We start from the raw sequence: 27432 nt of genomic DNA on the forward strand, positions 1-27432 counted from the left end.
TTAGGAAATACTTCGTTCCAAGTGTTTCCAAGCCTTTCCAAGGGTTTCCGAATTCAGCCAAGCTGTCCCCGAGTATCTGTGGCTCTCCGGCGCCCCCCCATCTCTGACCACATGCGGTATTGCATGCACTAGAAGTGAATGTGGAACGAATTATCTTCATTTTCATTGACTTCTATGGGGAAACTCGTTTTTGATATGCAAGTCCTTTTCATTACAAGCATTCTCCTGGAACGGATTATGCTCATAATCCAAGGTTCCACTGTGTGTTTCTTGCTAAAGAACGGGTTGTATTTGTTCTTATTGTTTGTATTGTTTCTTATGTTTAAAAAATTTAAAAAAACATTTTTTTCAAGTTGTTATGGGTAAAGTTACACTTTGGGCTTGAAACAAAATTGAAGCTGGTTTCTATGCAGAGCTGCACCAGATTTTGCACTTTCCAGTTTTAGTATATCAACCCCTATGCTTCTGGCGCAGATGTAGGGATTATGAAAAAGCAAAATAAACTATTTTTACGATGTAAAAAAATGCTAGCAGTATTGTAAAGTTTATTTAAGATTTTTTTTAATGAACTTATAACTGGATTAAAGGTTGATGTTGATGTATTTGCAGTTCTGTTTCAGACCACTACATTTTGTTAGAATTGCATTGTAATCAGTTATGCCAACAGCCATTTGATGGCTCGACAGTTAGGTTGGCAGCAAAAGCAACTGTGACATTTATCTTTCACACCATGCCTTAATTTTGCATGATATGTTTTTGTCCGTCAAGATTTTCCTTTTTGTCACCAAGCGGCGAAGGGCAATCCTCTAATGATGGTCATATTAAAGTTTATCTGATTCCTGCTGAATCACCTGAAATTTGAGCTGTGGATGGCTCTTAAATCGAAACTTCAAAGGAAACGGACAGAAAATTCTTGGCCAAGTAGTGACTGTTGCCATTCAGATGCAGTCACTGTTCTGGTATTCTAAGCTGTGGCAGCAGATGTTAAATTACAGTAGCCAGCAGGGGAGATTCCTCCATCCACACTGTTTGGCATCAAGGGGGAAATCTATTGATTTCTTTCATTCAACCCACAGGTCTGAATGAGAGAAATATTGTGTGTTGCTAACTTAAGCCCTAGAGCAGTGGTTCTCAACCGTCTAGTGCCGTGACCCCTTGATAACATTTCTCAGGTTGTGGGGACCCCTAACAATTAAAATTATTTTCGTAGTGTGGGTTGTCAACACCTAAGGCAAGACAAGTAATTTGCACCCCTAACCCACAGACATTTAGTGCTCCCTGAGTCCCTTCCACTTGTACAGTATTGAAAAGCCCTTCTGGTACATTTTTGGATGTACCACTCTCTTTCTGTTTGTTCTCCTTTCTTTCCCTTTTATCGCTCTCTCTCTCTCCTAATTTCTTGTGGTCCCCCCATATCCGTCTTTCTTGTTCTTTCTCTAATTCTTTTTCTCCCTTTTTCTTTGTTCCTTCCCCTCTTTTCTTCTCTCTTCCATGTATTCTCTTTTTTTCCCCTTCTTTTGCTCCTTGTTGGGGGCGGAGGGAATGGGGTGAGTAGCAGTGCTGGTCGGGGAGGGGGGGGGGGGGGTGGGGAGAGAGAATCAGTGGCAGTGCTGGAGGGAGTTCTGATCAGCCAACTTAGGTGCCCTTGATCAAGGTCATCTGCTGTTCTGAGAACTGTAGTGGGGACTTTTAATGGCAACTACAATCGGAGGCAGTGTTACTGTGTCTCCGGCTCCATGGTGTCTTGCAGCAGTGACAACTTTGCCAAAATCAGGAGATAGGGTCTCTTTCATCCCCTCCCACTTCACGTTCCTCACCATTCAACTGTCTCTAGTCTCTGCCCCCCAGCCATGCCGTGAACTGAATAGGCGTCCGCATGCTCCAGGAACAGCCCAGCTGTGCAGCCAAAGACTCCAGGGACAACCCTGCTGGGTGGCCACAAAAAGGCTGGGAGAGTGGCGCAGGCTCCTGGAACAGCCCGGGAGGCGGCGACCCCTGGCATATCTACATTCGACCCCTAAAAGGGTCGTGACTCACAGGTTGAGAGTTGCTGCCCTAGAGGTTCCTGGTCTTCACCTAAAAGGTATAAGTTCAGTCGTAGGATGAAGCCCTTGGGTTTTCTTTGTTGGCAACAACTGATAGACTTAGGTAGCATATTAAATCGTGTCACAGTGATAAACTAGTTCTGGACAGGCATTGGAAAAATGTAGTAGGGTAAGAATTAGGCAGAGGGTTGGGAAACATGATTGACAGAAGGCATAAAGCAGAACCAAATCAAGTTATTGCCATGGAAAACCAGAAGCAAAAGTCAGAAGACAAGATGATTTAAAACCCAAAAGCAGGAGATCAAGAGAAAATTCCAAAGAAAAGCTGAGCAAGTATCAAATGAGAATAAACACAGCAATAGCTTCCAAGCAGGGAAACTGACAACTTTTTTTTCAGTTCAGTTCTTGAAGCTGGTTACCCCATATGCAAAGCAGTACATAAATTTTTAGGGGTGAGAGGAACCAAATACTTTCTTTTGTAGTATTGTCTTCCAGAATTATGTTGTGTTCTAAATATTTTACAGGCAAAAAGATATACAAAATAGAAAACGTTTTTTCTGCTTTACTGCTGGTAGTTTTAGAACAGCTAGTGTTACTATAAATACAAGAAAAACGAAGATCTGCCAATTTTAGTAATATTAACATTATGCTTTCAGTATAAAGTGTGGGGAAAGTCTTTATAACTAAAATTACGTTTTTTTTTTAATATTTTGTATATTTTTTGCTAGTATATCAAAAAAGGACAAACAAGTAAAAAAATTACATACTGATTTCTCTCTCTTTAGAATCCTTAAGCTTGATTTATCTCTAAATGAGTTGGCTGAATTACAGCCTGACAGTTTACATCACCTTGAAAACCTTATGGAGCTCAATGCTTCCTTCAATCTCCTGCACAGGTAATAATTTCAGTATGCCAAAAATAGAGTGATACAACAAAGGCTTTTAAAAAATATATATATATGTTTGAATTTGAAATCAGATTCTTAGGCTAGAGGACTTTAAAAACCATACTGCAGGGGGGGGGGGGCGTGGCCGGACGGCGAGGAGACAGGACGTGTTGAGGCTGAGCTCCGCCGGCCGGTTCCGAATCCGCAGCCATCCTCCGCTGTGGAAGCCTCGTTTCACCCCATAAAGAACTTACCTGCTAGCCTGGGCATTCCCGCACAGCTCCATTCGGGTTTGGCAGCATTCTGTGACCCTCGGGCCGAACGATTCGGCCCGCCGCGGACGCCACCAGCGGCGCGCCGGCCACCATCTTGCGGCCTACTCGGCCTCCGGGATCGCCGCTCTCGCCTGACACTCCGGCCGGGAATATCCGCATCGGCAGCGGGAGGTCACCAGGTGAAGACCCTCCTGGTCGCCGGACCCTGAAAACCCTGCATCCTATCCCCGGGCCATTCTAACCCAGCCGGGCGGGTCTCATCCTTCTGGGCTGTGAGGGGCCTGAGGTAGGACGGGCTCTGGTAACCCCCCAGGAACCAAGGCTGCGGGTTACTCAGCAGCAGCCCCATTTCCCAGGAAAGGCCCTGGCTTCGGCCTGTTCTGGATGACGGCGGCCATCTTGCTACACCCAGTACCCTAAAGTATATCCTTCCATAGCCTGTTTGTGTGGGGAGAGACTGTAATTCTTTGCCATTACCTAAAATTATTATATACTGAGGGTACTCATGAACTAAGAACCAAGATGGTCGCTAACTAATGGCGCTTCTCCACCACCGACCACACGGACAGTGAAATCGCCGCTCCTGCACATTAATTTGGGCTCGACATACCCCGCAATTGAAGCTGACATTATGGGACGCAAGTCAGGCACAGCGCGGAGCACCTCGAGGAGACAAGCTGTGAGTGCAAGCCTCGAGGCCTTTCCACCGGACGGTCCGCTGAATTCGCAGGCCTCGGACATGGACTTTACCCCTCCGCTGCTGACTGGTGAGCCCGAAGCTTGCTCGGATGCAGAAAGTATGCCTGGAACCCAACAGCCACATGTAGCGCCTTCTTTGCGGGACGCTGACCTGTTATCCCGCTTTAAAACCATGCTGCAGGGGGAACTGTCAGCAGCCACTTCTAAACTGGCCACGCATCTCACGAAGGAAATTCGTGAACTTGGCAACCGTACGAATGCGTTGGAAGATAGAATGGAGGCTGCAGCAACGGTCATTGATCACCATGAGCAGGACTTACAGGACCTCCGCAGGGACCTGGACGCAGCTCTCCTAAAATTAGAAGACTATGAGAACAGGTCTAGACGTGGGAATCTTAGGCTTAGGGGACTTCCCGAAACTATTGAGGACTTAACTTCCATGGCCACGGCCCTATTCCAGGAACTGGTCCCAGGCATCCCTATTGATCGCATGGAGTTTGACCGGATCCATCGGGCCCTGGGGCCGAGGAGAGAGGGGGGCCCCCCTCGGGACATTATCATCAAGTTCACGTACTACCGTACGAAGGAAACACTCCTTAGAGCAGCACGGGACAAACCTGATCTCCGCTTCCAAGGTCACAAATATCAGCTCTTTACTGACCTGGCCCCCACCACGGTGCTAAAGAGTCGTCAACTAAAGCCTTACACCTCAGCTTTGGTGGAACGCCACATTAAATACACATGGGGCTTCCCTTTTCGCCTCGCCTTTACCTACCAAGGTCGGGGCTACACTGTGCGTAACGCGGAAGAAGCTCAAGCAACTTTTGAGGCACTACACTTGCTCCCCCCCCCGGATGACCCCAGCATCCGCGAGAGAGCCCCAGGTCCTAAACCCGCTCCTCGGCGCTTGGGCCGTGTATGGGAGCCAATCAGCAACAGGAAACGACCCCCACCGGATACCCTGCAGCATGTGCGATCCCCCTATTCAGACCCAGGATGACGACTGCACGGAGGAGCCCGTACATGATTCTTTGCTGTTTGCTTGGTAGCCTTCTCCAGGCCTTTGGAAAACTGTTTGCCTCCTCCGGGTGCGGGACTTTGTTTTCTACCGGATGTTGTGCCAAGTGTTCCTTATTCATACCTCCTCCCCCCCCTCCTTGTTCTTATTTCCAAATTTTTGGTTGGTTCTACTTTGGTTTTTTGTTCAACCCAGAGGCCCTATGCACCTTCCTTTATGACTTTGGGCTTCTACCAGTGATTCGGCCCTACTAGGACTGCCTAATTTTTCCCAGACCTCTCAGCTAACCTGAGGGTCCTATCTCAGGACAAAAATGTTATGTTATTTATGATATTAAATACATTTTTATATTTTTCCTTCTTCCTTTTAGGGGGGGGGGGGGAGGGGGGGGAGGGGGAATGGGACTATAGTCCTGGTGGGGTGGGGGCGGTTTGGGAGGCTGGTTCCGGGAGTACTGTATATATTGTCTACTTATTATGTATGCAGGTTGCCCTCTGGACCCTAGGAGCCATCTGGGGCTTCATCTTTGCATTTTTCTTCCCCTTGTATTTTTTTGTATGTTTTTGCCCCTCCTCCCCCCTCATCCCCACCCCCCCTCCCCTTGTTCATGGCCCCTCCCTGTTTCTCCGTCAATTCCCCTACTCCCCTTACCCTGCTCCTCTATTTCCCCCCTTCCTGCTTCCCCTCTTGCCCCCCTTCCCCCCTCTCCACTTGACTCCCTCCCTTCCCTGACCTCTCCCTCCCTCTTATACCCTTTTTGACTCCAGAGGCCTGGCGGCGAACCAACGCGGGGGTCACGTTTGGGGACCGTGGTCGCGTCCTCTCCTCGGGCGCTCCCTACGGGGTGACGCCTGGTGGGGAGAACCTATGGTCTCGGGGCCAGGTTTTTTTTTTTTTTTTTTTATCACTGCCATCCGATAGCGGTTCTCCGGGATGGGCCTGGCTCGTCTCATCTGTTTTTGGTTTAGTTCTCGTAGCCCTGTGCAGGGGCGGTAATAGGATAATAAGGTAGTAATGCTCTAGAAAATTGAAGTATTATTGTTCCTACTGTTGTTATGTTTTACTATTCGTTAGCCTTGTGGTTGGTGGTGCAGCCACCTATATTAGTGTCCGGTAACGGGATGCTAAGCCCACCCATTGTGGTGTTTATGTGTGTCACATGTCTATTCAATGTTTCCTCTTTTCTTTCTTTCTCTTCTCCTCTGTGCTCTCCTCCCTCCCGCTCCCCTACTCGGGCTCGGACTGCCACGCCATGGGATCAGGGTAAGTACGTACCTTGCTGGCTGCGCTATCATTATATATACCTTCCTTTACCCCCCAGATGGCTCAAAATGTGCTGAAAATATTCTCGCAGAACATACATGGGTTCAATTCCTCCAATAAGAGATCGAAGGTCTTCCGCCATTTAAAATCACAATCTATTGATGTGGTGTGTCTGCAGGAGACCAGGTTCTCCCAATCCTCATCCCCCAAATATTTGTCCCCCCATTATCCAATGTTTTTTACGGCCTCTGCCACTGAGAAACATAGAGGGGTGCTGATGGCCTTTCGGCGTAACCTCCAATTTATCTGTTCTAAAGAAATAGCAGACCCTACGGGTAGATATTTGATCCTGCAGGGCACCCTGTGGGACCAGGAGGTCACTTTGGTTGGATACTACGCTCCTAACTCATTTCAGCAGAAGTTTTTCTCCCACCTACTTCAAGTGATCACCAGGCACCAAAAAGGCCTTCTGATTATGATGGGAGACTCAAACTCTGTTTTTAACTCCTCTTTGGACAGGCGTAGTCTCAGGGAAGTGCCTCTGTCCCGTGATGCCTCTCAGGAACAACTATTGTATGATCTTTTCCAATCTTATGGCATGGTGGACGTGTGGCGTGAGCAACATCCATTGTCTCGGGATTTTACCTTTTTCTCTAACCCCCATCAGAGTTTTTGTAGGATAGACCACGTGTTCCTGCAACTTAGCTCCCTGCCATTGGTACAAAAGATCACTATTGCCACCTCTCCGTGGTCCGACCACGATCCCCTGATCTTTGGAATCACTTGGGCGGGATTCTCCCGCCCAGCCTATCTTTGGCGGCTTAACGAATCCCTCCTAAGTACGAAAGCTACATCCTCCCAGATAGAAACTCATATCCAAACTTATTTTGCAGAAAATGTGGGCTCGGTCGGCTCTCCCATCGCCTTGTGGGAAGCCCACAAGGCGACGGTCAGGGGACACTTGATCCAGATCGCTTCCCGTACAAAACGGGCCAGAATTGACCTCCTTATTAGAGGCGGCGGACGCGACATGGAAGGCGCACCCTACGGTAACCCATAGGCGGACACGTGACAAATTGGCCACTGAGTTGGACCTGCTCGCCTCTGCTCAGGCGGAAAAGGCCCTGCATTGGTCCAAATATAAGTTTTATAGTTGCTCGAACAAACCTGGTCATATGTTGGCTAGGAAACTTAATTCAGTGGGACGCCCGGGCAGGCCGGTTCGACTGCAGGTGACGGGAGGGGGACTTACGTCAAACCCATCTAAAGTAGTTTTGCCTCCTTCCTCTCATCCCTATATAATAGACCGGCAGCCTTCGACCGAGACAGGGCTGAGAGATTCTTCCAATCGATTGACCTCCCTACATTGTCCTTGGCGGCACGAGATAAATTGAATGCTCCTATAACGGAAATGGAGGTCGCCCAAGCCCTAAAGTCCCTTAAGCCTTCCAAGGCTCCGGGTCCGGACGGCTTCACCGGTCTATAGTATAAGACATTCGCACCCCTGCTCACGCCCCATCTCACATCTCATTTCAACGCCTGGCGGGACGGCACGAGACCTTCACCGGACTCGCTGAAAGCCCATATCACTATGATACCTAAGTCGCCTGAGGAGGCCACGGACCCACAGTCCTTTCGTCCCATCTCCCTGTTGAATGTTGACCTGAAGGTACTGGGCAAGGTCCTAAGTGCGCGGGTCAACAGATATCTTCAGGCCCTCATTCACGGGGATCAGGTGGGCTTTGTACCCGGTCGCCAGGCGGGGGATAATGTCCGCAAGGTGGTCCATCTCCTCCATATACTTAATCAGCGCAAAATTCCAGGACTCTTGCTTTCCCTAGACATATATAAAGCGTTTAATTCGCTCTCATGGGATTACCTTTATTTTGTTCTAACCAAATGGGGATTTGGTCCACATTTCCTGCAATGGATCCAAGCCCTATATTCCGCACCGTCGGCATCAGTAAAATACGCGAGCTTCCTTTCGGACCCTTTCCCGATACTCCGGGGAACTAGACAGGGCTGCCCCCTGTCCCCGGCACTGTTTATCCTGGCCTTGGAGCCGCTGGCGGCGGCGATCAGGGCCAATAGTGATATCTCGGGAATTCCTTACGCGGGCACTCAATACAAAGTGAACCTATTCGCGGACGACGCCCTCTTGACCATTTCAAACCCGCTCATCTCCCTGCCCAACCTGCAACTTGTATTAGATCAATTTTCAGCCTTCTCAGGTCTTCAAATTAACCACTCCAAAACCACAGCGCTGAATGTTAACCTCCCTTCGGAACTGGTACAGCGACTTCAAGACCATTTTCCTTATCGTTGGGCATCGCACTCGATTGACTATTTAGGTGTCAAATTGACTCCAGCTTACTCCTCCCTATTCTCTGCCAATTATTATCCCCTGTTACGCATGGTGTCCACCCTTATGCAAACCTGGCAATTTCCCTCACTCTCCTGGGTAGGGAGGATCTCGGCGGCAAAGATGACGATACTTCCCAAAGTCCTTTATTATTTTCGCACTCTGCCTGTCCGGGTACCCGCTTTTTTCCTTCGACTCCTGCAGAATAGGATCCTCCAATTTATATGGGCGCGCAAACGCCCTAGGGTACCTAGAGCGACCCTTTATACCCACAGGCTCCGGGGAGGCCTGGGGGTCCCCAACATCTCTAAATACTACGTAGCAGCCCAGATCTCCCCATTGACCATGCTTTATGCAACCACGGATGTTCCTCTGTGGGTGCTCCTTGAGGTACCTGGTTCTGACCAGTGTTCACTTCAGGCACTCCTATGGCTCCCCAGGAATCTACGCCCTCCCTCTTTAAGCCCCATGCTGCTTCATGGTCTGCAGGTGTGGGACTCAGTTCGATCGGTTAACAATTTGATGTCCCCCTTCCTACCCCTACTCCCCATCACCCATAACCCTCTTTTCCTTCCCGGTCATGTGGAGCCCCAGGCATTCTCCTGGTGGTCTTCGCATGGCTACCCACAAGTTCAAAATTTTCTATCTTCACGTTCTTTCCCCTCCTGGGAGAGTATCAGGGAAGCGCAGGGGGCGCCGGTCACGGAGCATTATCACTTTATCCAATTAAAGCACTGGATTGTAGCATTACGCCGCACGTCCACCTATCCCTTCCAAAAAACTTTTTTTGAACATACATGCCATCACTCCCCAGGGTCCCCGGGCCTCATCTCGGCCATTTATGCCTCCCTGAATGGTCGCCCGCTATCGGCACCCCTCTCTTATATGACTCAATGGGAAAAGGACCTTCAGGCCCCAGTAGACCCTGAGGATTGGAACAGAGCCTGGCACACGGTCGCCAAATGCTCGTTCAACACAAATACCTTAGAGGGCGCATATAAAGTAATGTTCCGATGGTATTGGGTGCCTGCCCGCACGGCTCGGGCATTCCCTGGGAGTACTGACAGATGCTTCCGCAACTGTGGTCAGCGAGGTGATGTCATGCACACATGGTGGACTTGCCCAAGGTTGGTGGGGTTCTGGTCTAGGATCTTTGGTTTACTGCAGACACTCTTTCATCTAACGATTCGAAGGGACGCTAGGCTAGCTCTCCTACACTGCCCGGTTCCTGGCCTGCGCGGCCCTCAACAGAAGCTGGCTACCTACCTATTTATAGCGGCCAAGCGGACCATTGCCCAAGCCTGGAAGTCACAATGGATAGATTTTCAAGGGGTTAAGACACGTATGACTGCTATGTTACTTCAAGAACGTATGTCCAGTATTGTCCATGATTCTCATGCTAAATTTCTGAAGATCTGGGAGCCGTGGATCTCTTATAAGTTCCCCACGCTCCAAGCGGCATGCCTGGGCTTGGTCTGAATTCTCCTGGCGGGGCGTCCGAGCCCGAGCTTTCCCCCCTTCCTTTTCTTCCTTGCCACCCAGCGACCCCGCCCTCTGTTATATAAGAACTGTCAGCAGAAGAGAAGCGTCACACAGCGGGAGCCTCCCATTGCGCGGAGTGGCCCGAGAACGAATCGGGGAAGAAGAGACGCCATGGAGGAAGATGCCGGACGAGAATACCGGAGCAAGAAGCAGAGGATCGGAGGAAGAAGAAGATGGAGGAAGAAACCGAAGGATGAAGGAAAGAAGAAGGAAGAAGACGAAAAAGAAGATGAAACAAGAAGATTTTAATAAAAGAATTGTCAAAAACCGTCTCTTGTCATTTTTAACACTTTTGTCACTTTTTTGGCGAAATGGTAGGGGTACTTTTGTACCCCCTTACCATTTCACACGGGGGGAGGCCGGGATCTGGGGGTCCCCTTGATAAAAGGGGCTTCCAGATTCCGATAAGCCCCCCCTGCAGACCCCCAAAACCACTGGCCAGGGTTGTGGGGATGAGGACCTTGTCCTCATCAACATGGGGACAAGGTGCTTTTGGGGTTACCCCAAAGCACCCTCCCAATGTTGAGGGCATGTGGCCTGGTACGGTTCAGGAGGGGGGGGGGCTCTCTCCTCCCCCCTTTTTTCCTGCGGCCTGCCAGGTTGCGTGCTTGGATAAGGGTCTGGTATGGATTTTGAGGAGGGGCCTCCACGCCATTTTTTTGGGGCGCGGGGTTCCCCTTAAAATCCATACCAGACCTGAAGGGCCTGGTATGGAATTTTGGGGGACCCCTACGCATTTTTTTTTCTTAATTTTTTTTCTCTTAATGCTAACATGACCTGTGTGCAAATAGCCTTAAAAAAAACATAAAAGTGAACCAGCGCAAAAAAAGTCAAGTTGAGAGGTGCGCCTGTTCAGCTTATGCAAATGCATCTACATGGCTTGACATTTACTAAGATTTTGCCAGCGCAGTGAACCAAAGCACTTGAACGTGCGCAGATGCCGCTTGCGCATGCGCAGTGCATAAATTGACCTTGCGCAGTTCCAAGTGTATTTGCAGGCGCAGCAGGCTTGTTCACAGAAAATTACTTTTCCATTCTATTTTGGGCATATTTGTTACTTGGACAGTTATAACTATACTTCCTTACATCACCCCCATAATATTGGCACTTCCAGCTTCTTTTAATTCTGAGTTGAATAATGCCTGCGCCATGTCTATAGCGACGCACCGATCGCCGCCTCCAGTGCTCCGGCATGTTGATAGTAAATGGGGCATTGTGCTGTGTTACAGGCGCAAATGCTTTGTGAATCCGAAAACGGCCATTGTGCATCGGCGTGCGCCTTATCATGGCGCAAACCATTTGTAAATCAACTCCATAGAGTGTGTGTCCAAGAACAGGTGGTGCATTGTGGTAGGAATCGATAACTAATGTGCAAATACCCATCTTGTGTGGATGGGTCTACCGGGTTAGAAACTGGGGACACTCACAGGATGGGAAGCTGAGAGAGATTGTCCATATATTTTTGCTTGCTGCCAGTAGGAATATATAGCCTATTTCCCAGTCTGTGCAGGCTGGTTGGGGTTCCTCTCTTTTTCCATTAATGCAGTATGGACACATGGTAACTGCCTGAGTCTGCAAGTTGCACTGCCTCACATTATACATTATAGTGCATTGATGAATACCTCTCGCTTCAGGACCATACATCCTGGAATTCACAAACTCCAGCATACGGCACCCAATACACTTCACACCACTAAACGTTACACTAAGCATACTTCACACTCCAGAACATTGCACTGAGTACACTTCACACTACAAAACATTGCATGTCTCACGCTGCACACAGGATACCTCATGCAGTGACACTTTATACTGGACATACATTACAACCCATTGCTTTGAGTGCACTGCACCCCATTACAAAAAACCAACATGCCTCATACCACACTGCAAATATGATCTATCCACTCTATTCAGCCAGAAAGAGCCTGGAAAATCATGCTAGAAGATTATGCCATCCTCTAGCATGATTTTCCAGGCTGTTTCTTACTCTGCCTTCAAGGAGACTATCATCTGCCAAAATCCAGCAGTTTGCACTATTTTCACTCTCCTTGAAGACAGTAAACACGAATGCTACTTTATTTAAACCTCTTTCTGTGAGATGGCACTGTTTTCCTGTGACTAGCATATGATACTCTTCATTATTACAAGAGGACGGGAGAGGAAATCTATTTGAATTTGGGCATTCTTCAGCTCCGAGTTTATGGCAACTGTCTTGTTGCCTCACCCTTTGGCCAGAGTTAATAAAATGGATATGTGGGTGGAATTTTACCCATACGTGCAGCCAATTTACCAAACACAATTGTTCTGACAAGGTGAAAATCATTTTAGATGGAACACAACATTCAGTAAGATTACGTGTAATATATCGATAAACAAGCTCAGCACAGGAGCCTGATTTGGGCGTTACGTAGGCGCTGCTAAGCCCAGGGCCCACAAAACCTCCCTCCCAAGATGTAGCGGTGTGGAGGTGAGATCCCCCCACCCTCCTCTCATTTTCGGCCGTACCTGCGGTGCATGTCGGGCCAGTGCAGCGCTCTGTGGAGGTCCCCGGCGGTGAGTGGCAGTGCGGATCGGCTGAGAACTCGGCGGGGATAACGGGCAGCGCTTCCTCTCCCCCCCAACCGGCTTACAGCTGCGGTATACCAGCCGAGGAGTGTAGAGGGTCTGAGGAGGTGGGTCTGCGAGCAAGCGACCCAGCGGGAGTGGTGGAGCATCCAAGATCCCTGGACACAGAGCCCTGGAATCCCTGAGATGACAGAGGACCCCCCCCCCCCCAGGCTCCCCCATCTACAGCTGAATAAATTGCAAGGTAAATGTCGGTATTATTGCCAAGGATGGGGTGAGTATGCTGAACTTTACGCTGAACTGTGGTCACATTAGGAAGACTCCTGAAGAGTAAGACACACAACAGCTACACTGAAGAGTGTGTAGTGCTCGTAAGATGAATTTGTGCTCCCTCTAGCAGTTTGTTTGGACATTATTGGGGACACTATGGTGCAAGTTGAGTAAGTTGAAAAGAAAAAGACGAATTACATAGATGTTGGAGGTGAAAAAAAAAAGGGTTATATATCATCTTACATTGCATTACACTATCTTACATTGGTGTCCATATAGTATTTTTACATCAGCTACTGGGTATACAGGGCTATATATGCCCGTTTTGCACCAAGGAAAATTAAGGCATTGGTGCGGATAAAATATTCTCTCGTGTTGTATATGACCCCCTCCCCAAAAAATTTTTTTTTTTGTTTACATACTGCGACAAAAGGGGAATTCCAAAGTTAATAAGCTTTTTTTTTTTTTTATTTTTTTTTTTACACCCCAAGAAGGGCAGATCCGGAAGGGCGCTACTTGTTTCTAAGGGGCAGAATAAATGAAATAAAGTATTCAATACCAAATATCTATGGACCCAATAGAAATCCAATAGGTTTTTTCCTGGGAGTTGTGGATAAGTTTATGGAGTTCAAAAGTGGTTGGGTGCTGTTAGCTGGAGATTTTAATTTTAGTATGGAACCTGGGGTGGATAGCACATCTCGGATACAGCGGATGGAGAAGGAACAGCAGAAATCATTAAAAAAGAAGCTGCACCAACATCAATTCATGGATGTGTGGAGAACACAACACGCAAAACTATGGGACTACTCATTCCGTTCCGCTGTGCACGGAACGTTCTCGAGGATTGACTTCTTCTTAGTTAAACATAGGATGCTAAACTCGGTGAAGAGTTCAAATATTGAGACCGGGGTCTTCTCAGACCATGCCCCAGTATTAATAAAACTAATGATAGAAGGGGAACGAAAGGGGGCTAATAGGTGGAGACTGAATGAAGTACTCTTGCAAGATACTGAGGTGGTAGAAAAGATAAAAACAGAATTGGAATGGTATTTCTCAACAAATAGTGGCAGTACCACATTGGGAGCTACAGTATGGGAGGCACATAAGGCCTTCATTAGGGGGATCCTGATCTCAATCGAAACGGCGAAGAAAAGGGTGAACACACAGAACAGGGAAGGGTCATATAAAGAAATCTACGCTCTTGAGCAGAGTTATAAAAACAAGCTCAGCACAAAACAAATTAATATTGCACAAATAAGACATACAAATATCAATCCCCAACAAGACTACAAGACTGGAATTAAACAAAACTGACAAAAGAGATATAAAATGTGGAAAAGAACTGAACAGCAAGGAAGCTGTTCAACAGCCACAGGAAAATGCCATGTGTGGCTGGTAAAGATAACTATTCAGAGGAAAGCTATGACAGTGCTATGCCAAAAATAGCCACAATTCATTGCAATAAAGCAAGCAAAGATAGGAATTCCACTGTTGGCTGCAAATGGTTTATAGCTGTACTTTTTTGGAATGAAAACCCACCTGTAGATCTTAGCATTAAATGGAAAATGCTGTTAAATCCTAACAAAAGTTGAGTACTAAAGCAACAGACACTGTTCAAAGTGAATATTCACTTTTCAAAAAAGACTGTTCACTTGGCTTAGTAAATGATGTGCAGCTGTGTTCAGTTTGAATACCCAATCGTGTGCAAAGGAAAAACAAACTGTATTTTTGCTTGCATGTGATTGGAAGATTTGCAGTCAACACAGCTTTTCACTAAGCTAACATTCAATTTGCAAAGCAAACATTCAGTTTTGCAGGTGAACAGTTTCTCTTGCTTTACTAAATCAAGTATAATCCACCTTTACTACAGCCAGGTCTGCTTCGTAATGGTCAACAATCCCGAAGCTGGCATGTATAGGGCCTGTTCTGGATGACAAGTGTTTAGAACGCTAATGCCGCGTACACACGACTAGACTTTCCGGCAGACTAGGTCCGACGGTCTTCCCGACGGACTTTCGGCAGAGTTCCGCACGGCCTTTCCATCATTTTGAACGTGATGACATAAACGTGACTAAACAAGGAAGTTCAATAGCCAGTAGCCAATAGCTTCCCTTGCGTTGTATTTGGTCTGTCGGACTTGCACACAAACGGTTTTCCCGATCTTAGTCCAACGTAATTGAGTCTGTCGGAAAAAATATTTGAACCGTGTTCTATTTCTAGGTCCCTCTGATTTTTTTTTTTGAAAAACGATAGGACTAGCCCACACACGATCTGATTGTCCGACGAACTAACCCCTTCGGACCTAGTCTGCCGGAAAGTCTGGTCGCGTGTATCGGCATAAGAGATGCGTCTGCTGCCACCACAACACCGATAAGCCCCCCCTGCAGACCCCCAAAACCACTGGCCAGGGTTGTGGGGATGAGGACCTTGTCCTCATCAACATGGGGACAAGGTGCTTTTGGGGTTACCCCAAAGCACCCTCCCAATGTTGAGGGCATGTGGCCTGGTACGGTTCAGGAGGGGGGGGGGCTCTCTCCTCCCCCCTTTTTTCCTGCGGCCTGCCAGGTTGCGTGCTTGGATAAGGGTCTGGTATGGATTTTGAGGAGGGGCCTCCACGCCATTTTTTTGGGGCGCGGGGTTCCCCTTAAAATCCATACCAGACCTGAAGGGCCTGGTATGGAATTTTGGGGGACCCCTACGCATTTTTTTTTCTTAATTTTTTTTCTCTTAATGCTAACATGACCTGTGTGCAAATAGCCTTAAAAAAAACATAAAAGTGAACCAGCGCAAAAAAAGTCAAGTTGAGAGGTGCGCCTGTTCAGCTTATGCAAATGCATCTACATGGCTTGACATTTACTAAGATTTTGCCAGCGCAGTGAACCAAAGCACTTGAACGTGCGCAGATGCCGCTTGCGCATGCGCAGTGCATAAATTGACCTTGCGCAGTTCCAAGTGTATTTGCAGGCGCAGCAGGCTTGTTCACAGAAAATTACTTTTCCATTCTATTTTGGGCATATTTGTTACTTGGACAGTTATAACTATACTTCCTTACATCACCCCCATAATATTGGCACTTCCAGCTTCTTTTAATTCTGAGTTGAATAATGCCTGCGCCATGTCTATAGCGACGCACCGATCGCCGCCTCCAGTGCTCCGGCATGTTGATAGTAAATGGGGCATTGTGCTGTGTTACAGGCGCAAATGCTTTGTGAATCCGAAAACGGCCATTGTGCATCGGCGTGCGCCTTATCATGGCGCAAACCATTTGTAAATCAACTCCATAGAGTGTGTGTCCAAGAACAGGTGGTGCATTGTGGTAGGAATCGATAACTAATGTGCAAATACCCATCTTGTGTGGATGGGTCTACCGGGTTAGAAACTGGGGACACTCACAGGATGGGAAGCTGAGAGAGATTGTCCATATATTTTTGCTTGCTGCCAGTAGGAATATATAGCCTATTTCCCAGTCTGTGCAGGCTGGTTGGGGTTCCTCTCTTTTTCCATTAATGCAGTATGGACACATGGTAACTGCCTGAGTCTGCAAGTTGCACTGCCTCACATTATACATTATAGTGCATTGATGAATACCTCTCGCTTCAGGACCATACATCCTGGAATTCACAAACTCCAGCATACGGCACCCAATACACTTCACACCACTAAACGTTACACTAAGCATACTTCACACTCCAGAACATTGCACTGAGTACACTTCACACTACAAAACATTGCATGTCTCACGCTGCACACAGGATACCTCATGCAGTGACACTTTATACTGGACATACATTACAACCCATTGCTTTGAGTGCACTGCACCCCATTACAAAAAACCAACATGCCTCATACCACACTGCAAATATGATCTATCCACTCTATTCAGCCAGAAAGAGCCTGGAAAATCATGCTAGAAGATTATGCCATCCTCTAGCATGATTTTCCAGGCTGTTTCTTACTCTGCCTTCAAGGAGACTATCATCTGCCAAAATCCAGCAGTTTGCACTATTTTCACTCTCCTTGAAGACAGTAAACACGAATGCTACTTTATTTAAACCTCTTTCTGTGAGATGGCACTGTTTTCCTGTGACTAGCATATGATACTCTTCATTATTACAAGAGGACGGGAGAGGAAATCTATTTGAATTTGGGCATTCTTCAGCTCCGAGTTTATGGCAACTGTCTTGTTGCCTCACCCTTTGGCCAGAGTTAATAAAATGGATATGTGGGTGGAATTTTACCCATACGTGCAGCCAATTTACCAAACACAATTGTTCTGACAAGGTGAAAATCATTTTAGATGGAACACAACATTCAGTAAGATTACGTGTAATATATCGATAAACAAGCTCAGCACAGGAGCCTGATTTGGGCGTTACGTAGGCGCTGCTAAGCCCAGGGCCCACAAAACCTCCCTCCCAAGATGTAGCGGTGTGGAGGTGAGATCCCCCCACCCTCCTCTCATTTTCGGCCGTACCTGCGGTGCATGTCGGGCCAGTGCAGCGCTCTGTGGAGGTCCCCGGCGGTGAGTGGCAGTGCGGATCGGCTGAGAACTCGGCGGGGATAACGGGCAGCGCTTCCTCTCCCCCCCAACCGGCTTACAGCTGCGGTATACCAGCCGAGGAGTGTAGAGGGTCTGAGGAGGTGGGTCTGCGAGCAAGCGACCCAGCGGGAGTGGTGGAGCATCCAAGATCCCTGGACACAGAGCCCTGGAATCCCTGAGATGACAGAGGACCCCCCCCCCCCAGGCTCCCCCATCTACAGCTGAATAAATTGCAAGGTAAATGTCGGTATTATTGCCAAGGATGGGGTGAGTATGCTGAACTTTACGCTGAACTGTGGTCACATTAGGAAGACTCCTGAAGAGTAAGACACACAACAGCTACACTGAAGAGTGTGTAGTGCTCGTAAGATGAATTTGTGCTCCCTCTAGCAGTTTGTTTGGACATTATTGGGGACACTATGGTGCAAGTTGAGTAAGTTGAAAAGAAAAAGACGAATTACATAGATGTTGGAGGTGAAAAAAAAAAGGGTTATATATCGTCTTACATTGCATTACACTATCTTACATTGGTGTCCATATAGTATTTTTACATCAGCTACTGGGTATACAGGGCTATATATGCCCGTTTTGCACCAAGGAAAATTAAGGCATTGGTGCGGATAAAATATTCTCTCGTGTTGTATATGACCCCCTCCCCAAAAAATTTTTTTTTTTGTTTACATACTGCGACAAAAGGGGAATTCCAAAGTTAATAAGCTTTTTTTTTTTTTTCTTTTTTTTTTTACACCCCAAGAAGGGCAGATCCGGAAGGGCGCTACTTGTTTCTAAGGGGCAGAATAAATGAAATAAAGTATTCAATACCAAATATCTATGGACCCAATAGAAATCCAATAGGTTTTTTCCTGGGAGTTGTGGATAAGTTTATGGAGTTCAAAAGTGGTTGGGTGCTGTTAGCTGGAGATTTTAATTTTAGTATGGAACCTGGGGTGGATAGCACATCTCGGATACAGCGGATGGAGAAGGAACAGCAGAAATCATTAAAAAAGAAGCTGCACCAACATCAATTCATGGATGTGTGGAGAACACAACACGCAAAACTATGGGACTACTCATTCCGTTCCGCTGTGCACGGAACGTTCTCGAGGATTGACTTCTTCTTAGTTAAACATAGGATGCTAAACTCGGTGAAGAGTTCAAATATTGAGACCGGGGTCTTCTCAGACCATGCCCCAGTATTAATAAAACTAATGATAGAAGGGGAACGAAAGGGGGCTAATAGGTGGAGACTGAATGAAGTACTCTTGCAAGATACTGAGGTGGTAGAAAAGATAAAAACAGAATTGGAATGGTATTTCTCAACAAATAGTGGCAGTACCACATTGGGAGCTACAGTATGGGAGGCACATAAGGCCTTCATTAGGGGGATCCTGATCTCAATCGAAACGGCGAAGAAAAGGGTGAACACACAGAACAGGGAAGGGTCATATAAAGAAATCTACGCTCTTGAGCAGAGTTATAAAAACAAGCTCAGCACAAAACAAATTAATATTGCACAAATAAGACATACAAATATCAATCCCCAACAAGACTACAAGACTGGAATTAAACAAAACTGACAAAAGAGATATAAAATGTGGAAAAGAACTGAACAGCAAGGAAGCTGTTCAACAGCCACAGGAAAATGCCATGTGTGGCTGGTAAAGATAACTATTCAGAGGAAAGCTATGACAGTGCTATGCCAAAAATAGCCACAATTCATTGCAATAAAGCAAGCAAAGATAGGAATTCCACTGTTGGCTGCAAATGGTTTATAGCTGTACTTTTTTGGAATGAAAACCCACCTGTAGATCTTAGCATTAAATGGAAAATGCTGTTAAATCCTAACAAAAGTTGAGTACTAAAGCAACAGACACTGTTCAAAGTGAATATTCACTTTTCAAAAAAGACTGTTCACTTGGCTTAGTAAATGATGTGCAGCTGTGTTCAGTTTGAATACCCAATCGTGTGCAAAGGAAAAACAAACTGTATTTTTGCTTGCATGTGATTGGAAGATTTGCAGTCAACACAGCTTTTCACTAAGCTAACATTCAATTTGCAAAGCAAACATTCAGTTTTGCAGGTGAACAGTTTCTCTTGCTTTACTAAATCAAGTATAATCCACCTTTACTACAGCCAGGTCTGCTTCGTAATGGTCAACAATCCCGAAGCTGGCATGTATAGGGCCTGTTCTGGATGACAAGTGTTTAGAACGCTAATGCCGCGTACACACGACTAGACTTTCCGGCAGACTAGGTCCGACGGTCTTCCCGACGGACTTTCGGCAGAGTTCCGCACGGCCTTTCCATCATTTTGAACGTGATGACATAAACGTGACTAAACAAGGAAGTTCAATAGCCAGTAGCCAATAGCTTCCCTTGCGTTGTATTTGGTCTGTCGGACTTGCACACAAACGGTTTTCCCGATCTTAGTCCAACGTAATTGAGTCTGTCGGAAAAAATATTTGAACCGTGTTCTATTTCTAGGTCCCTCTGATTTTTTTTTTTGAAAAACGATAGGACTAGCCCACACACGATCTGATTGTCCGACGAACTAACCCCTTCGGACCTAGTCTGCCGGAAAGTCTGGTCGCGTGTATCGGCATAAGAGATGCGTCTGCTGCCACCATTTCCTTGTGGCTGCACTTTGTGTGAATAAAGAGGAGGGGGTAACGCGTTATGAATGATTTCCTTCTTTTTAATGCCCTACCACTAGCACATATGGTCCTTAGACAAGAATGGGTTACCCTCTACTAAGCTGTCATCCAGTGGATTGAATGCAAGTGTGATTTTTGTTGTTGCAATAAACACTGCCAGTCCTTAAGGTGTGATTATTTTTGTTTTTGCAATAAACACTACCAGTCCTGGCCAAAGACCAGAACACTTTTTGCAATTCGGCACTGCATCGCTTTAACTGACAATTGCACGGTCATGCGACGCGGCTCCCAAACAAAATCAACGTCCTTTTCCCCCCACAAATAGAGCTTTCTTTTGGTGGTATTTGATTACCTCTGCGGTTTATATTTTTTGCGCTATAAACAAAAAAAACTACAATTTTGAAAAAAAGCATTATTTTCTACTTTTTGCTATAATAAATATCCCCCCAAAAAATATTAAAAAACATATTTTTTCCTCAGTTTAGGCCGATAAGCCATATTCTTGGCAAAAAATCGCAATAAGCGTATATTGATTGGTTTGCGCGAAAGTTATAGCGTCTACAAAATAGGGGATAGTTTTATGGCATTTTTATAATATTTTTTTTTTTACTAGTAATGGTGGTGATCAGCATTTTTTATCATGACTGTGACATTATGGCGGACACGTCGGACAATTTTGACACATTTTTGGGACCATTGGCATTAATACAGCGATCAGTGTCATTAAAAATGCACACTGATTACTGTAAAAATGTCACTGGCAGTGAAGGGGATAAAACTAGGGGGCAGTGATGAAGTTAATGTGTATCCTAGTTTGTGTTCTAACTGAAGAGGGGTGGGGACTGTGCAGGGAAGATAACAGATTGTCTGTTCCTACTCTGTACGAAAAGACTGTCAGTTCTCCCCTCAGAGAACCGGAAACTGTGTGTCTATGGGACACTAACTTGAAAAATCAAAAGTGCTTATTTTAAAGGCTTATATACAAGTTATTGTCATAAGAAATGTTTGGGGACTCGGGTCCTGCACCAGGGGACAGGTATCAAAAGTTTTAAAAACAGACAATTTTTCAGGAGCAGTGATTTTAATAATGCTGAAAGTGAAACAAAAAAAAAGGAAATATTCCTTTAAATATCGTGCCTGTAAAGTGGTGCAGTTTTCCCATGTTTAGAACAGTACCACAGAAAAAGTACATTTCTAAAGGAAAGAAGTCATATAAAACTAATTGCAGCTGTAATGAATTGTCGGGTCTTGGCAATATAGATAGAACTCATTAAAAAAAAGGCTGAGGACGGGGCCACGCGGTGACATAAATGGGTGACCCTACTTTCTTCTGATGTCACGATGTGCCAGAGAGGGCGGGGTCACCCGTTTACATCACCAGGTGGCCTGCCCTCAGCTATATAAGTGCTGCCACCAGGAAGAAGCGTCACTCGGTGGGAGCCTACCATGAAGGTGGAGCTGTTCCGGTTTTAATTTTTTTTTCGCTTCATCGGATGGCCTGATAGAAGATGAATGGACATCGCAGGACATTTTTATTTTTTTATTACTTAATAAAGGACTTGTCCCAAAGTGTCTACTCTCTTTTTTACTATTTTTTGTAAAATGGTAGGGGTACAATGTACCCCATACCAATTCACATGGGGGGCGGGATCTGGGGATCCCCTTGTTAAAGGGGGCTTCCAGAGTCCGATAATCCCCCCGCCCGCATACCCCCACAACCACCGGGCAAGGGTTGCGGGGATGAGGCCCTTGTCCCCATCAAGCTCCAAAGCACCCTCCCCATGTTGAGGGCATGTGGCCTGGTACGATTCAGGAGGGGGGGCACTCTCACCCCCCCTCTTTTCCTGCAGCCTGCCAGGTTGTATGCTCAGATAAGGGTCTGGTATGGATTTTTGTTTTTTAATTTGGCGCAGAGTCCCCCTTAATTTCCATACCAGACCTGAAGGGCCTGCTATGGATTTTGGGGGCACCCTACGTAATATTTTTTTTTAAATTTTGGTTCGGGGTAACCCATGCCGTTTTTTATCTATATTGCTCATACCCGACAATGCATTACAGCCACGATTCGTTTTTTTATTAACTTTTTTCCTTTAGAAATGCCATTTTGCTGTGGTACTGTTTTAAAGACGGGAAAACTGCACCACTTTACAGGAATACTATAGACACCCCCCAAGCATGATATTTAAAGGAATATTTCATTTTTATTGATTCACTTTGAGCATTATTAAAATCGCTGCTCCTGAAAAAATTTCAGTTTTTAAAACCTCTTTTTTGCATTGATACTGTCCCCTGGGACAGGACCCGGGTCCCCAAACACTATATATTACAATAACTTGCATATGAGCCTTTAAAATGAGCACTTTTGATTTTTCATGTTCATGTCTCATAGAATTTAACGGTGTTCCTTGTTTTTCATCCAAACTTTTTGCCTGTTTGGATGTTCTGGCGCGAACCGAACCGGGGATGTTCGGCTCATCCTTAGTAATAATACAATGTAATCTATAATTCTACATTTTAAATTTACTTTGACTGTAAGTCAAAGTATAGTTGAGTTACAATACCCATTTTTCTTAATGTAGTAGTTCTTAAAATAAATTTATATTGTAAGACTAGAGCGATGAATGTAAATGTACTCATCAGTTGTTCAAATATTACAAAGACTTTAGTAGTATGAAATGTGTAAACTCTCTGTATCCAACATTTCCAGTAATATTGACATTGTATTAAACAAATGTTAACGCAGCAGTTGCTTGCAGTAATCATTTATCTTTCCATAACAGTTCTTCAGGTGAGGCAGAAGCTAGAACTATGTAACATGTGCTTGCACAACTATTCATCTACTTTAGAAAAAAAATTGTGATTCGAGAATATTTGTATTTTATCCCAGTCTTTTAAAAACTTGTGTATTAAAGCTGAATTTTAACCACTTGCATACTGGGCACTTTTACCCCCTTCCTGCCCAGGCCAATTTTCAGCTTTCAGCACTGTCACACTTTGAATGACAATTGTGCCATCATGCTAAACTATACCTGTATAACATTTTTATAATTTTTTCACACAAATAGAGCTTTCTTTTGGTGGCATTTAATCACCACTGTTTTAATTTTTTGCTAAACAAACATAAAAAGACAGAAAATGTTGGAAAAAAATATAGGCCGATAGGCTGCACTGATGAGGTGATCAGGCGGCACTCATAGGCAGAATAGGTGGGCACTGGCAGCACTGGTGGGAATTGTTGGAACTGCATTGATAATCAGTGCCCTGATTACCAGCATAGATGTTCCTTTAACACAAGCTGGTTATCGGCTCTCTTCTCAATAACCGGCTTGTGTTTACATCCGTGATCAGCTGCCATTGGACACCTGATTACATGATAAAGAGCCGCTGAGATTGGCCCTTTACCCCGATATGTGATCAGCTGAGCCTGAAGGACTTCGCAATCACAGACGGCGCTGTTGCCATCGTTTGGCTATATCATGGGCAGAAAGTGATTAAAAAGAAAAAACTGAAATCACATGTACTTACAGTAAGTATTCTGACCCTTTACTCCGTACTTTGCTGCAAAAGGTGATTCAACAATTACAGCCTCAAGTATTTTTGGGTATGATGCAACAAGCTTTCCACACCCAGATTAGGGGATTTTCTGCTATTTTCTTTGCAAATCCTCTCAAGCTTAGTCAGGTTGGATGGGGAACATTTACTGCTGATACTCGGTGTGGTGCTCTACAGGGATCATTAGGACTACCAGATTCAATCATGAACTCTCTGGTCCAAACTTCACTAGGGTTATTAGTCTCTATGATCCCTTTGTATAAAGGAACTGTCAGGCTAGGTGCAGATAACAAGTAACAGTTCAGGTGTGCTGATTATACAAAGAGTTCAAAGCACATACCATGAGCAGGTCTAAGCAGAGCAGGTCAGCTGGGACTTGTAGTACACCGCTGCAGACGAAGGTAGATGATTGCTGGACCTTGTAGTTCACTGCTGTAGGTGAGGATAGATGATTGCTGGACCTTGTAGTTCACTGTTGTAGATGAGGGTACTAGTAGAATCAGGAAAAGCGTAGTCTAGGCAAGCTGGGTCATACACAGGTAGATCAGAATCCAAACGGTACAGAATCAGAAGCAAGTAAGGAGGGTCAAACAAGCCGGGTCAAACACGAAAGTCACAGAGCAAATATCAGCTGAATCAAACACAAGTGAACTCTAACACGAGCACTGACTGAATGCTGATACAGGTGATTTAAGCGTGAGCTGGCCAATCACTGTTGTTTCCCAGACACAGGCTGTGTCAGGTGAGTTGTGCTGGGTCCTAAAGGGATTCTAGTACTGACAGTACCCCCCCTTTCTCGAGGGGTTGCTCCTGCACCCCCAGGCTTACTTGGATAACGGAGATGGAACTTCTTCTTAAGTCGATCAGCATGAAGATCATGAGCTGGTACCCAAGATCGATCCTCTGGGCCGAACCCTTTCCAATGAACAAGATATTGTAAGGAATTGCGCACTCGTCTGGAATCAAGAATAAATGCCACTTCATATTCTTGACTGTCCAACACATCCACAGGTTCTGGTTCATTTACTAGGAGGCTGGAATGAACAGGTTTCAACAATGAAACATGAAAGACATTTGGAATGCGCATGGATGGGGGCAGTTTTAATCTGTAGGACACAGGATTAACAATCTCCGAGATTTCATAAGGCCCGATGAATTTTGGGCCAAGCTTTTTAGATGGAACATGCAGGGACAGATTCCAAGATGATAACCACACTTTGTCACCAACTTTATATTCTGGTGCCTTTGAGCGCTTCTTGTCAGCAGTTTTCTTAAAAGCCTGCACAGAGCGGGAAATAGCATGATTTACATTGGACCAGATTTTGGAGAAATGTTCAATCGTGGTGTTGGCATCTGGAACATCAGAGGGCGGAAGATCAAAGGAGCACACACGAGGATGCAACCCGTAAAACACAAAAGAAAGGAGAGGTCCCTGTAGATGTGCTGGCACAATTATTAAAGGCAAACTCTGCCCATGGAAGGATGTTGACCCACTCCACCTCATCTTTGGCCATCAGACAACGTACCATCTTCTCTAGAGTCTGATTAGTCCTTTCTGTTTGGCCATTAGTCTCAGGATGATATGCTGAAGAATATGATAATTTAATCCCCAGCTGAGAGCAAAGGGCCTTCCAAAACTGGGCTATAAACTGAGAGCCATGGTCAGAGACAATGTTAACTGGTGCCCCATGGAGCCTGAAAATGTGCTTAATGAATAAAGATGCCAGTTCTTTAGCAGATGGAAGCTTCGGAAGCGGAACAAAGTGGGCCATCTTACTGAACCTGTCTACCACCACCCAGATCGTGGAACATCCCTGGGACAGAGGCAAGTCTGTGATAAAGTCCATAGATAAATGGGTCCAGGGACAGGTAGGTATTGGTAGAGGACGAAGGGGACCGGGGGGCTTAGAGGTACTGCTTTTGCTTCTGGCGCAAACTTCACAGGCCTGGACGAAGGCTAACACATCCTGCCTAAGCGATGGCCACCAGAGGTTGCGAGAGACAATCTCAAAAGTTTGTCTAAACCCTGGATGTGCTGCAGGTTTTGATGCATGTACTTGTTGCAATACCTGCAAATGAAGAGCCAGGGGCACAAAGAGCATACCAGAGGGAGTGGAGGGAGGGGCTTCAGCCTGTGCTGGTAACAAGGCCTCAGAGATGTCAGTCTGGGTAAAAGCCAAAATCCTATCCTCAGAGATAATGGGTTGAGGAGGAAGCGGAGGAGGAGACTCTGATAAAAAGCTGCGAGACAAGGCATCGGCCTTAATGTTTTTTGGACCTGGTAAATAAGAAATTGTAAAGTCAAATCTGGAGAAGAACAATGACCACCTGGCTTGACGCGAGTTCAGTCTTTTAGCAGAACGGATATATTCAAGGTTTTTGTGGTCAGTCAGAACTATGAATGGATAGCGAGCTCCCTCCAGCCAATGTCTCCACTCCTCTAAAGCTAGCTTTATGGCTAAAAGTTCTCTGTTGCCTATATCGTATTTGCGCTCTGCTGGGGAATATTTACGGGACAAGAAGGCACAAGGGTGGATGGCAGCGCTTACAGGATCTTTTTGTGACAAAAGCGCCCCCACTCCTACTTCAGATGCATCTACCTCTACAATAAAAGGTAGCTCAGGAACAGGATGGCGTAGAATTGGTGCAGAGGTAAAGGCTTTCTTTAACTGGATGAAGGCTGCCTGGGCTTCAGTAGTCCATTTAAATGTACTAGGAGTCTTCCTGGTGAGAGAGGTGATGGGATGTGCAATGGTGGCAAAGTTCTTAATGTATTTTCGATAGAAATTTGCAAAGCCCAGGAAGCGTTGAACTGCCTTCAGGTCTGAAGGTGGTGCCCAGTCTAAAATGGCTTGAACCTTGGCTGGGTCCATGGTGAGGCCTGTGTCAGAAATTAGGTAACCCAGGAAAGGTACTTGTTTAACATGGAAAAGACATTTTTCAGGCTTTACAAAAAGGGAGTGAGTCTTTAGTCGGGCTAATACCGAGCAGACATGCTTCTGATGTGTTTCAAGATTGGGAGAGTAAATCAAAATATCGTCTAAATAAACAAGCATGAAGCGACCCATCATGTCACGGAAAATGTCATTCATGAAGTTCTGAAAGATGGCTGGTGCATTCCTGAGGCCGAAAGGCATGACAAGACATTCGTAATGACCATCCTTGGTGTTAAAGGCCGTCTTCTATTCATCGCCTGCACGGATTCGCACCAGATTATAGGCTCCCCTTAAATCCAGTTTGGAGAAGATTTTGGCTCCCTGGATTTGAGAGAACAACTCTGTGATGAGAGGGAGAGGATACCGATTGGGAACGGTTATTTTATTCAGACCTCTGTAATCAACACAAAGTCGCAGTCCTCCATCCTTCTTCGGGACAAAGAAGCATCCTGCTCCTGCGGGAGAAGTGGAGGGACGGATGAAACCCTTAGCTAGGTTTTCCTGGATGTATTCTTGCAAAGCAAGATTCTCTGGTTCAGCCAGTGGAAAGACTCTCCCTCGAGGAGGTGTAGTGTCAGGCAAGAGGTCAATGGGACAATCATAACTGCGATGAGGAGGTAAAGTGTCAGCAATTCCTTTAGAAAACACATCCCGAAAGTCCTTATAACAAAGTGGAATCTGTTCTATTCCCACTTGACAGGTATCAAGTCGAACAAGGTGTTGGATGCAGCTCTTTTTACACTGATTGGACCAAGCCAGAATATCTCCTGTTGGCCAGTCAATTACAGGATTGTGCTTCTGAAGCCAAGGAAGGCCTAGGAT

At 45.9% G+C, this 27432-nt stretch overlaps 1 protein-coding gene across 2 annotated transcripts in view; it reads left to right on the top strand.

Annotated features, from left to right (window-relative positions):
- The window catches only part of LOC143960915 (uncharacterized), an 83882-nt gene that overhangs the window by 6826 nt on the left and 49624 nt on the right, over positions 1 to 27432 (top strand). For both annotated transcript variants that reach the window (XM_077469932.1, XM_077469933.1), the window contains exon 4: positions 2831 to 2941. In XM_077469932.1, coding sequence (XP_077326058.1) covers positions 2831 to 2941 — 111 coding nt within the window. The remainder of the gene's footprint in view (positions 1 to 2830; positions 2942 to 27432) is intronic.

The sequence above is a fragment of the Lithobates pipiens genome, unplaced genomic scaffold, assembly GCF_037356315.1.
Source record: "Lithobates pipiens isolate NorthernLeopardFrog02 unplaced genomic scaffold, aLitPip1_a1.2 Scaffold_8, whole genome shotgun sequence".
Classification (NCBI taxonomy): Eukaryota; Metazoa; Chordata; class Amphibia; order Anura; family Ranidae; genus Lithobates; species Lithobates pipiens.